Below are 13,875 nucleotides of genomic sequence, written 5' to 3'. Positions count from 1 at the left end.
TTGTGATGAAATGTTGAAAGTGGACATCTAAAGAAGACACAATGAGCATCCAGATACCTTGCAGGGAAAGCAGACAGCATTCTCATTCCCAGCATCCTTCATTTCCCCGTTGAAAAGGTGCGAAGCAATCAAAATAGGTTTCTAAATAAGACACATTCCACCCAGAAGACATGCTAATGTTGCACATATACATGCAGCAGACAACTCTGGAGCTGTTAGGGAGAAAATCGTTCAAGGATTCAGTGGTTTCTAACGTGCATTACGCAATGATTACATTTGCCCGGCTTGCAGAACAGCTGGTAAGCCACAGCTGGGTACCAGGATCTCTTTTCAATCTAGGGAAGCTTTAACTCCACTCAATGGTGGCATTATCAGTCGAACCATGCATGGTCGAGCAAAACTGCATAGCTGACAGTCTCCGGCACCAGCGTGCAACAGTGTCTGGATTCCACAGCCAATGACAGCATACCAAAACCAAAGTGACATTCCCCGGCATCACAGCAGTGTGCTGGCCGGCGCTTGACAGATTTTACAGCCTAAACTAAGCCAATAAACACTGAGTGCCAAGTCTGAAACTGACAAAGATGTTATTCCAGCAAGTAATAAGTGGGTTGAGCCTGCAGTCTGCATCTCAGAAGTACGACATGCCACACTAATTCCAGAAGAAGGGGGCATTCCAAGTCGAGAAGCTCATGTCAGCCATTCACTTCGATGAGAATGTATGGTGATGACTTTATGGTTACAGGTTATTTGTCACATGCCAACAGAAGGCAACCGACTTTACATGAAGTCTCACTCCACATCTGACATCACCCTTGACAACTGGCAGACTCTGTGTAAATATGCAAGTTTTGTGCTTCTTTTCACATCTTTGGCAACCAAGCATAAATAAAAATATCTTGATGGATCAACGCAGCAAGTCAAGGCAAGCTGTTCACTAATGAAAGTGACAATCCCTTTTTAGCACAGGTAGCATAGCCATATACCTAGAATTAGTTAGCATAGGTGTCAAAAATGGCAGGAACATTTACTTTGCACCGTAAAATGAAGGCCTCCAAACTCATGCTGATATGATGAGGCTATCGCATCTTATTTAAATGAGTCAAACGAAAATGTGCACTAACTAGAGTGTAGCGGGGTCCGCATATCAATATCAGCAGGATTTTTAATCAAAAATGCATGGCAAACAAGACATGAATAAATGAGTCGTTGTGCAATTTGACAGGGTTAAACCCTTCTATTAACCTGCCTTCTCTATCCTCTTTCTGCAAGAAGACACGGCAGAGATGTTCTGTAATGAGAACAAACAACATGAGATTGAATGAGGGGATATAGAGAACAACAGTCTTGGAGGAAGTACACACTCCATTGCATGATAGCAGCAACTCTGATAGTACAAGCCAAGCCCTCGTAATTCAAAAATCCGTCCAGTCATGCAGGTAAGCACAGACAGATAATAAAAACAGGAAATGAAACCATTAAAGTCATTATTTAAATTAGGATATTTCAAATGTTTCTTGTAATACTTTCAATGGCGGCAGCCACTTTTTAACTCTTTTAACAGTGTTATCACCAAGACTGTGTTAACACAGATTTCACAAATCGATTCGATACTGATTCACAAGCTCGTAATGCGATACAATTTTCTATCCGATATCGCATACAAGATATCACTAACAGGTTAAATAAAATTACAATTAACATGTAATATAGTAGCCTGGCAAGCCAGACCTACATCAAGATGTTGGGTCTGGCAACTCACCATAGACACGGCTCAATCTGAGGGGCGGGATAAACGGCTGTCTTTCAAATTCACTCTGCACGCAATAGGACAGCGCTTCAACCAACCAGAGCGTTTTCCCAACAGCGGAGCTAACGTTAGTTGATAGATTCAACTTTTGCCATATCTGGCCGGAAAAAAACTACGAACACATCTTCCTTTTTTAAAGAATGACTTAAGTGCCGTTCTATGCTCTTTTCTCAAAGAAAAACCTAATACCAAGTCCTCCAGAGTCGCGGACAAAGCCGATTCGACAGACTCTTCTCCAGCAGCAGCAGCCATTCTTTGTTTTCAAGTGGCAGGTAACCGTCGCAACTCTGTCGTCATTATGTTAAGCCCGCCCCGCCTACTCTATACACAACGTGATTGGCCTGACCCAATTTAGGCAGCTCGAAAGTCAATGGAGAGTTGCTAGACTGCCCTGGCTGCAAAATACATTTTGCTGCCGCTAGGGTGCGTCTAGATTTCTAGGCTAGTAATATAGTGCAAATATTTAGCAAAATGTTATTTTTTGTATATAGCTAACAATCAAGCTATGGACATTGAATGGCTTTCCTGAGATAAATGTAATGTGTGACATATTATTTACAAGCTGTATTGAGATCTTTACGTGGTGATTGAGTGATTACATGAGACATGATACATAATCAGTAAGTTGTACTGTTTGTTTCAATAAACCTTCAAATGTTATTCATATTTATTTTGTGCTAGAACTAGTAGAAAAGGGGAGAAGATGATCAGTTCACATGCGCATAGTGCTGTTGCTTGAACAAGTGAATTTATTATGAAATTGACAGAATTTGAAAGCTGAAACTGTGTTTCACATCAAAAGTAACAGCATAAAGCTTATTGCGATAATTGGATGGTGGTGCGCTACAAATAATGTTTGGTTAAGTTTTGTTCACACATCACCAGAAAACAGCATAGAATAAAAGCCAGCCCTAGTTAGCAGCCTTCTCTTTTTTGCTTACCTTGCTTACGGACATCCTCCACCGCTGCAGTCAGCTCGTCCTTTAAGAACTGGCTCTCTTTAGCAATCTTCTCGCCTTTCTCCAGGAAGTTCAGGGTTGCTGTCTCTACAGACGCTGCCAGAACATGAGCCTTCTTGGAGCGCCCCTTCTTCTTGTTGGATGGGCCTTTGTTGCTGGAGTTCACAAGTGTGGTGACCTGCAAACAACGCAAAAAAATAAGGAAAACTGTGATTTTTGGTGATTAATACAGCAACTGAGTGTGAAAACTGAAAAAGCAGCCTGACCTGGGTAACCAAGGGCTCAAGCAGTCTTTCCACCGCCAGTGTGCGGATCTCCAGGCTCTTGGGATCCCATTTGAAGTTGATGTTTGCTGTGTTAATGCTCGTCATGTTTCTGAGGAGAGAAAAAGCAATCAATGGATTAAAAAGGGTGGTGAGACAAATAAGCAGCCTGGGGCTATGTCTTTTATCAAATCAAATGTCACTTGACAGACTCACGTTGCATACGCAAATACTAATGATGTAAATATTCCACACTGTTAACCAAAACTCATACTCAAGCTGTCTGAGTAGCTCTGTTGCCCACTCTTATTTTCTATTCAAACAGTGACCACAGTTGTATTGATCAGCAATCTTGCACTGAAGGACAGGGATAATCAGCCTACCCTGAGGGCTCTGCTGTTGTTGCAGGGGTCTGTCTGCACTAGACAGCCACACTAAATGGACATTGTTTGCTATATAGGTCAGGGAATGCAGACAAAATGGGCGAGGTCAGTGTTGCATGACCAACACATTGCGAATAAAACCTTTGAATTCAAATGTGTCCTACAAAAAGTTAGGACATTCTTTGGCCTAAGAAAACTGAATAATACACAAGTACTTTAATAATAAAAAATTACACTAAAAATAAATAAGAATAATTTTCACAAATTCAGGCTCAATTTGGTGGAAAATATTGCTACTTAGATAGAACTGGTTTGTTACCATCAAAATGAAAAAACCTTGGAGGAACACAAGCTTGTGTACTTTAAAACATCAAATAGCACTCTTTACATTCCAGCTGTAAATATACAATATAGGCCTACATTTTCTATGTAGGGGAATTTATTTTAAATTATAAATTTTACAAACTGTTAAAAACAGACCAATAAATAAATAAATACATTTTGAAAGTCCATCAAGAACAACAGCAAAGTCTCTTGGTTTAGATCAGGGTTTCTCAAACTCGGCCCTGGAGGGCCACTGTCCTGCACAGTTTAGCTCCAACCCTGATCAAACACACCTAGCTGTGAGTTTCTAGTGATCCTGAAGACATTGATTAGCTTGCTCAGGTGTGTTTGATCAGGGTTGGAGCTAAACTGTGCAGGACAGTGGCCCTCCAGGACTGAGTTTGAGAAACCCTGGTTTAGATGGTAACTGATTTTTAAAAAATATTGTTTATTTATGTGTGTATATATATATATATATATATATATATATATATATATATATATATATATATATATATATATATATATACAATTTCCATGGCAGCACGGCTTGTCTTTGAAAGCTGGCCAATTAAACAGGATTTTTTGTCAACAGAAAAATTACACTTCCACAAAGAGTGTATACCCACAAGAGTATTAAATAATAATTAAGAAATGAATTCCAAAGACTTTCTCTATTCTTCATTAACTCCATCAACCATTTAGTTTTTAAAGTGTCATTAAGTGGACTATAATCTAAGACTTCAAGTCCCCTTTTTAAGGTTACAAATTACCTCCTTTTTTATATAATCTGTCTTTTTTTTCTCCAAATAATGTTAAAGTATCCTGTCTAAATTCTTAATCACTTTGGGAGGGCACGTCAAATGATAAAGATACAGATCTTTCCTCTTTGTCAATAATACCCTTCCAAATATTGATATATCGCCTCATTAACCACAAACTAAATTCCTTTGTTTTCTCAACAATTGGTTCAAAATTTAACTTACTCCTCCATTTTTAGAAATTACTACACAGAGATATGTTAATTGGTGTTTAACTGGAATATTCTCCATTTCTGTTGAAGAACAATTTTTGAGAGTTTTTCACACAAAAAGTCATCCGGGTAACCGAAACCGGTGCTACTTTCATGTATTGCGTCACACCGCGGAATCGCCCACTCTTATAATCACAATATTTTTGTACATTTTAAGTAACTTTTTCCTTTGCGACAACGTTGAGAATGTACATGTAAAATAATAAAATTAATTCAAATCTGTCCAAGTAATTATTCATTTGGTGAGTAACTTTGACGTGAAATAAACGGGATAATGTACTTTCACTTCCCTTCCATAATGACCAGCTGACTGTAACATTAACGTTACATATCTGGCTTAGAGAGAAATATTATCAGGTTGTACTTTAATCATAAGTATTGTATATTTGGTAGACAACGCATTATTTCAGTAGACAACAACATACTGTCTGAATCCTGTATCATTAAACTGCGAAGGGCAGAACTCACAGGAAGGGCCTGATCCCTAGTTTGTGGTTTAGGCGGAGCCCTAAACTCCTCGTATGGATTTTATATTTCTCAAACGCCATACGATAACCTATAATCATCGGCGATTTAAAATAGTCAACCATCCACAAAACGCATACGATAACATTTCAATGGCCTGTTGATCAAAAAACACATTCAAGAATAAAACTCCCGACACATTTGTCCTGATACGAGACGTGCAGCTAACGGCTAACAACTAACATTAGCATTCCCACCAAAGTTTCCAGGATAGCTTCTATTTAATACTTGAAGAAGTTATCAACTTTTTTGTCCTTTCGTTACGATTCTAAATTCGTCAAAGGGTAATTAACAAGACGTTTACAAGAAAAAAAACTGGTGTTAATTCAGTGAAATATGAAACGATAGAGAAATATCCCAAACATTCCATGAAGTTGGGAAACGAGCTAACAGTGTAACGTTAGCCACACATTCAAATTCCGCATTTTGTCTCTTATATTCACAATATAGACACATACTGAACCAGTTACGAGGCAAATTTACTTTTCTGTGAGTTATGAATGAAAACAATGCCATTTAAACTACCTAGACAAAGGCAAAATCTACTCACCAGACTGTTTGAAATTCCTGTCAGATTCAAAATGGAGGGATGAGACTTTTAAAATACTGTGATAAAGTTTTTCTGCGTGTTTAATCCCTCCCAGCGGCTAAACAAAAGCCAAACGATATAATCCACTAAAACTTGACTAAAAGAGCCCGTTCGAGTAATAAATGGAAGAGTTCGTGAAGTGTTTAGGAGGAGTTTCGGTTTTTCCCGTGAGGTCAATGAGGAGGAGGAGGAGGATGATGGCGGATTCCCAGCAGTCAGTGTTATCAGGTGTGTTTGGGAGTGGCTCGAGAACTCGAGAAAAGTTCATCTGAACGCGCAGTGGGGGGCATTAAAACACACTGGTATAAGATTAAAAGGTGTGAAGAGAGATTTGAATCTGTGAAGGGACTTTTTACATGCTTGTTGACTGAATTTAAAGGCGAAATGTGCATAATCTTTCTCTACTCATTATCAAGTTTCAGTTCAGCCCAGTTATGTGCTTTATTTATTGGCATGGCAACAACAGTAGGCTAAATTTGTTTATTTAAATTTGTTAAAGAAAAACTTCTTAAATTAAGCACCAAGGCAATAGGACTGTATAAAATAAGACAAATACAATTAAGATTTATTTTTAAATAAAAAACAAGGATGAGCTTTAAATAACATTTATAAGCAGACACAAGACTATCTATCTGTCCATCTTTTGAAAAAGGAAGGACACCCTTTTGAATTATATGGTTTATGTATCAGGACATAATCAAAAATCACCTGGTCGTTAACAGGTCTAAAAAAAAATAGGCAAATACAACCTCAGATGAAAAACAACACATGACATATTACACCGTGTTGTTATTTAACAAAAATAAAGCCAAAATGGAGAAGCCATGGGTGACAAACATATACACCCTATGATTCAGTTGCTTACAGAGCCCCTTTTAGCAGCAATAACTTGAAGTAATTGTTTTTTGTATGACTTTATCATCAGTCTCTCACATCGCTCTGGAGAAATTCTGGCTCGCTCTTTTTTACAGCGTTTGTTTATGCACAGCTCTCTGAAGGTCAACCGGGTTGAGGTCTGGACTTTGACATGGGCCACTGCGACACCTTGATTCTTTTATTTTTCAGCAATTCTGTTGTAGATTTGCTGGTGTGCTTGTGATCATTGTCCCGTTGCATGACCCAATTTCGGCCATGCTTTAGCTGTTGGATAGATGGCCTCACATTTGACTCTAGAATACTTTGGTATACAGAGGAGTTCATGGTTGACTCAACGACAAGCCAAAATCATCACCCCTCCACCACCGTGCTTGAATGTTGGTATGAGGTGTTTGTGCTGATATGCCGATATGTGCATTATGGCCAAACATCTCCACTTTGGTCTCATCTGTCCAAAGGACATTGTTCCAAAAGTCTTGAGGTTTTTTCAGATGCAACTTTGCAAACCAAAGCCGTGCTGCCATGTTCATATTAGAGAGAAGAAGCTTTCTCCTGGAAACAACATGCATTCCAAACATGCCATACTTCTCCAGTCTTTTTCTAATTGTACTGTCATGAACTTGAACATTTAACATGTTAACTTAGGCCTGTAGAGTCTGAGGTGTAGTTATTGGGTTTTTTGCAGTTTCTCGGAGCACTGCACTGTCTGACCTTTGGGGAAATCTGCTGGGACGTCCGCTTCTAGGAAGACTGGCAACTGTTTTGAACTGTCTTTCCACTTGTGGATAATCTTCCTCACTGTAGAATGATTGACTTCAAATTATTTGGAAATTGACGTATAACCCTTCCCAGATTGATGGCAGCAACAATTGCTTCTCTAAGATCATTGTTGTTTTCTTTCCTCCTTGCCATTGTGTGAACACATACCTGAAAACTCCAGACCAGCAAACTCTATCTATCTATCTATCTATCTATCTATCTATCTATCTGTCCAAGTTTAAAATATCTTCTTTAGCAACTTCATGTTTAAATAGTTATTATTAATAATGATTTAATCTCAAGGTCAAATTAATCCGTTCTTATAAATCTATAAATGAAAAAGAGGGAGTAAGAAATGCAGTGAATATATGAGCAGCTGGTATGAGATTTTTTTCCCCTCAGAACACAGTGCAGAGTGCAGCACAAGTACGTGTGACTCATATAGGAAGTTATTGAGATGTGAGTCCCAGGCGAGTTCTAGCATGAATAGTAATAATCTTACATTTTCAGCAGTTTATATGAGGGCATAGTGCTCTCTCTACAATAAAGCCAAGTGGATGATAGTCATTTAATTTATTTTGTATTTTCTAAGAATTCATAATGGAACTGCATTGAGTTTTATATTTTAGCTGGAATCGTAATAAAGTTATATTTTATGCAAGACTGTCGTATTCATCTTTGAAGCAGAGCGAATCTCATATTCAGTTTGAATGGTGGTCTCAAGTTATCCTCTCCATCAGTCAACAGAGGGAGAGAGAGGCCACTCTAGTGAAAGAGTAATACAACCATCATGAAAATCCCACCTTAACCTCTAGTGGAAATGATTACATCTATGCATGATATAGTTATGCTGACTATGTGTCATACAAGGCTGTGTTCGTGTGCTTGATAGTCCTTTTGGGGAGGGTGAACCGATGTGTGAGAGTATGACATAGACTATATGCACTGCTAAGCAATTTTGGTAAAGGAGGGGGCTGCAATGTGGATGACAAGTACTTTGTCTTCACAAGCCTGAATACCAATGTGAAATATAATGAGCAAATCTGCCAGACCCAAGTGTTTTTTCTTGGAGCTTAATGAAGTGGAGGGGCAATAAACAGGTTATTGGATGGGGCCAGATGTATTTAAAATAAACATGCGCATCTCACCCATAATGGTCGTACAAAAAAGATGACAGTGCATGAAAGCGGATGTTTTATTCTCTTCAATATGTTGTTTTTGCAGCTAGTCTGTCTGTGTTTTACTGTGTCATATGGCATTTTCTAATTTTCTCTTTATGGGAACATAAAACAGCATTGGGGTAATTGACAGCTGTGTTAATTTAGCCCTTAGAAATTCATATTTTCCGCAGGTTACGCATCTCACGGTTGTTGCCCGTCCGGTTCCCTAGAATGAAAATAAATAAATAACTCTCTAACAAATCAGGAGAAGCCAAGTGGTCATAATACCAGTTAGATACACTCAGGAAATTACTTTAGTGGTAGAGCACAGACAATAATCTAAACTCAGTGCTAAGGAAAAGAGAGTGCATTAACAACGATGACTTTTTGTTCTTCGGGCGCTGGAAGAAGAAAAAGCCCACTAAATTAGTTGGTTGGACTAGACATTAATTAAGAACTTCCAGTGTGGAGCCTTAAACCGCTTGCACTGATTTAAACTTATACCGGTCATTAAGAGGTGAGAGGGCTGTGTAGAAAAGTAGCCTAAAACAGCAATGTCCCTCTGAATTTAACAAAAGTGGCCATTTTAGCCATGAGCTTCCATTGCATAATTTATCCCTTTTCTTTGTATGTATAATGCTGCATAAAGCTCCGGTTACAGTTTTAAAAGGTTGTGTCTAAAAGGCATAGTTCACCCTGAAATGAAATGTTGTTTGAAACCTGTATGACTTTCTTTCTTCTGTGGAACACGAAAGAAGACATTTTGAACTGTCTTTGTTCATACAATAAATGTGACAGTAAATTATGACAGAATTTAGATTTAAGCTATGCTTCTCAGGTGGTCAGTCACATGCAGGTCTGATCTCAGACAGCAGGGGAAAAGCAATGCTAATTCCTAATGATGCAAATGTTATCATGCCTTGTTAGGATAGCAAAATAGCTTTAAAAGGTAGGAAATAGTGCTTCTCTTATTTTGTTGTTGTTGATAACAGGCTGTGCATCCATTCAAACAGTATTTTGGCACAAAATCATTGGTTCACTTGGTTAAAACTAGCCAAATTAGACAGATGCCAAAATGGACAGGTTGCTTGAGATCCCCACATCCTCAAAAACCATGCGCAAAACTATTAAGCTATAAAAAAAAATAGATTACATTAAATACGGGTTCACCTGCAGCTAGGATAAACATGGTTTGTGCCAACAACAATGTGTTTTGTGCAACGAATTATTGGCTCCCGAGAGCATGAAACCATCAAAATTCATGAGACCTTTAGAAACCAAAATCGTCTGCTTCCTTTTCAGCATGTCATGTTAATCATTTTGCATATTCCTGGGCTTATGCGGTTCATAACGATATTGATACTTTTCATTGTTTGATTTTATATCAATTTTCTTACTGTTGTATGATAAAACAAATTCCTGAAACAAAACCAGCTGAGAACCATTGTCATTAGGTTCATGAACACATCCAAGCTGCAGATGGAGTGATAATTATTGAATGTGTTAAATAATAAATCTTATTATGCAAAATAATAAGTAATCCTATGTGCAAAGAGGCTGCATATGCAACATGCGTTATAGATATCCACGGGTGTATTTTTGAAGGCAAAGCTTGTGATAAATTATTCCTTGTTATATGGAAGAATTGGACACGTCTGTCACTCTGAATAAATAATAAATTATCTCTAATGCATTCAACTGTTTAAAGATGTCACGTCACTTATGGGGGCTCCGAGGAATTTTGCCCAGGAAGGGGTTTGTGTGAGAATGTCTGTAACTGTAATGACGACTTCGCCACACCCTACTGAGTCATCCCTGCAGTCTCACATAGACCACTGTGATGTCATCAGTGAGAGCCATTATCAGCATGGCACAGTCATTTCCATGCTCACAGCATTCCTCTGCTGTGATTAGTAACGTTTGGGGCCATGTTCGGGAGTACATCACTCACAGCCAGCCCTGAAGCCATGGATCAGTACTGCCTTTCACACTAACAAGAGACTTAGAAAATCTGGGCTTCGTCCCATAAATACACACAAATACAAATGAAACTTGGGAGTACTAGCACACAGAGTACTATGGAATAAATGATTATAATAAAGTGATCCTGTCCGCACTGAGATTCGATGTTTCTCATAATGAGGCCAATTGTGGACTGATAAACACGGCCCTGGAGAGAGTCTATTCTGCTAACGCAATGCTTGGCTGTTTTTTCGGGGGTTCAATCAAACCTTTGGGAATGATGTTGACATGGCTTTGCATTATTTAACAACTAACGGACATTTCTGAATCAAGCTCTGATGTCTGAAGTCTTTGATAGGGGTCTGGTGAGCGCCACCTTGTGGCTCATGCCTACATATAGTGGCCCGATTTATCAGCAAAAATAAATGTCATTCCTAAGCAAAGGCAACAAGAGAAATTATGTGCACTTAAACCTGGAGCGAGAAATGTTTAGCGTGGAAATGTCAACTTTTCAGCTCTTTCCGAGTATCTCAATTCATCCATTCACGAACTAAAGGCTCTTTAAATACCGCTGTACCGTGTTGTGATGAGCAATTTAAGCTGTGACATTTAATAGAAGCTGGCCGGTCTGTTCTAGGGTCCGTGAGATAAATGTAATATTTGACATCATTTCTCATGCATGGATAAGATTCTCACTCAACGACTTATCAACTGAGACCTGTTCATCACTGACGTGCCTCCGGCACTCTCCGCTATTAGGTTCATCTGTCGCGCAGCCCTATTTTGTAAAGCTTGTCACTTGGGAGCTGTTCCATTTTACTATAAGATCCACATGGGAGCTAGATTGAGAAGTAGGTGAGCGGGAGAGTTTAAAACACTGTGATGAAACTTGAAATAAACCATCATTGCATTTATTTTATTTTTGCGGTGCCTCATACAGGTCCCTATGGGGTAATAGCAGTTTTCCCTGCTTAGCTTATTATAGGATTTCGAATTGGCTCCTGCACAGTGCCACAGATATTTAATTGTATTTTGCATTGCAGTTATAGATGGTATAATGATCTTACCGGATGTTTACCGTCCCTCTTGACTTAGAAGGAAGGAGTTAATGAGCTATTTATGGAGGCGTCACATGCATTGAGTGGTTCATATTTTCCATGCTGCCTTGTGAAGGTCTGGTTGGTAAATTGTCAGCGTTCCTGATAAGAAAGTGTCTTTGATTGGTAACAGACAGCATTTTCTCTGTCACACACGTATGTAAAAATAGGGGGATGAGGCAAATAGAGCATGGAGCAATTAATACCAGACCTAGTCGTCCCTGATTTTCCGATAATAGGAACTAGAGCCTCTCATCGACTTGCGTGTAGGAACTGGACTGATTTTAATGTCAGAGTGTCTCTGACTGTCATAAATTTCCGCACATTTCCGCATTTCATGCTAGGCTGCCACAGAAACTGACATTCAAAGTATTTTGAAGTCAAGTGGCTTAGAGAAAAAAAGAGATTGTTGGAGTTGGAGAGAGAGAGACACTCATTTCCTGTTGAGCTGGGTCAATGCAAGGTTTTCTGATGGGTTCCTGGTGAGTCACTGCGGATTAATACAGCGGCTGTGAATATATTGAAGTTTGAGTTCATTTAGGGTCAAGATCTATCTAACTTACTCCACAGGGCTTCTGCTTCCTTCAACCTATTATTGACATGAACTGCAGAGAATTATTGAACAGGATCAGAGAACACTGTAATTACGATTGCATTATGTCATGCGTATTTTTCATGACAATGAGTATCAATACAAAAGCCAGCTTGTTAAAAGCCTAATCATGACTTCTTGGGCTCATAATAGGGCCATTATGAGCCTGTAAGTCACCTCAAGACAAAAGACACCCTCTCAACCTATAAAATATAGGATTAAAGAGGGTTTCACAAATCTAAGGGCCGGGCATGCTGTGACCGAGCAAGCTCTATTAGATTGAAATATAGCTTGCTGGTTTTAATGGTTTAGCTCACTTTTGCACTTTTTGTGTCCTACGTGAGATGATATGATCATATACAGACAGACCCTTTCCAAAAAATTAGAATATCATGGAAAAATTTATTTATTTAGTGATTTCATGTAATATTCAAATTTTTTGAAATCCTGTTTTCGTGGGTTTTATGTGCTGGAAGCCCAAATTATGTACAAATAAACAACTAAATACTTGAAATCGTTTAAGTTGTGGGCCCTGAATCTATAATCTATGGAAGTTTAACGTTTTGAATGGAATTATGGAAATAAATCAACTTTTCCATGATATTCAAATTTTTTGGAAAGGGTCTGTATACACACACACACACACACATATATATATATATGTGTGTGTGTGTGTGTGTGTGTGTGTGTGTGTGTGTGTGTGTGTGTGTGTGTGTGTGTGTGTGTGTGTGTGTGTGTGTGTGTATACAAAATGTATGTATGTATATATATATATATATATTATTATATATATATAAATATTGAATTTAAAGCAAATTATCTGCAGAAGTTGCAACTCATTTGAGCTAACCAAATGTGATTTCTGCCACATTTTAATATTAATGTTCAAAAGTTTGGGGTTGGTAACGTTTTTTTTAATGATTTTGAAATGCGTCTCTTATGAACACACAGGCTGCAATTATGTGATGAAAAATACAGTAAAAACTGTAATATTGTGAAACTGTTTTCAATTTTAATATATTTTAAAATGTAATTATTCCTGTGATGGCAAAGCTGAATTTCCAGCAGCCATTAGTCCAGTCTTCAGTGTTGAAAACAGATGAGCTGTGTACTATTTGTGTGGAAACCCATTTTGTTTAGGATTCTAGAAATAGAAATCTGAATCATTTAATTACCTTCACTGTCACCCTTAGCAATTTAATGCTGATTAAAAGTATTAATTTCTTTCTGTATATATGGGAAGTTTCATGTATTTCTTTTGAGTGATTCCAGTACTCTGAAATACAATAATGCAATATTACAATGATAAAAAAAGATTTGTTTATTCATACAGTTTGAGTTTGCCTTACTATATCACAGTCCTATCAGAAAGCCTCAGAACTTTCCATGTTTTTTATAGAATGTGAAGCAAGAACCAACAGTGTTTCCACGGTTCAGTCATCCATGTTCATTGCACAGATACGGTGCGAATCATAGGTCAGTAGGAACAGCACAATGTCACACCTCTCCCACAGTGAAAAGATGCGGTGTTGAATTTCTGCCT

The 13,875-nt window shown here is 38.2% G+C and overlaps 1 protein-coding gene across 1 annotated transcript in view; it reads right to left on the bottom strand.

Moving 5' to 3' along the window:
• ctnna1 (catenin (cadherin-associated protein), alpha 1) overlaps positions 1-6,129 on the bottom strand; it is a 146,737-nt gene extending 140,608 nt beyond the window's left edge. Inside the window, exons 1-3 of the mRNA XM_079892256.1 lie at positions 5,848-6,129; positions 3,036-3,144; positions 2,752-2,947 (exon numbers count right to left, since the gene is read on the bottom strand). Coding sequence (XP_079748382.1) covers positions 2,752-2,947; positions 3,036-3,140 — 301 coding nt within the window. The 5' untranslated portion in view covers positions 3,141-3,144; positions 5,848-6,129. The remainder of the gene's footprint in view (positions 1-2,751; positions 2,948-3,035; positions 3,145-5,847) is intronic.
• Positions 6,130-13,875: the final 7,746 nt, after the last annotated feature.

This window comes from Squalius cephalus (assembly GCF_949319135.1).
Source record: "Squalius cephalus genome assembly, chromosome: 14".
NCBI lineage: Eukaryota > Metazoa > Chordata > Actinopteri > Cypriniformes > Leuciscidae > Squalius > Squalius cephalus.
Note: the sequence above shows the minus strand (reverse complement) of the source record. Positions and strands in the feature narration are given on the sequence as shown.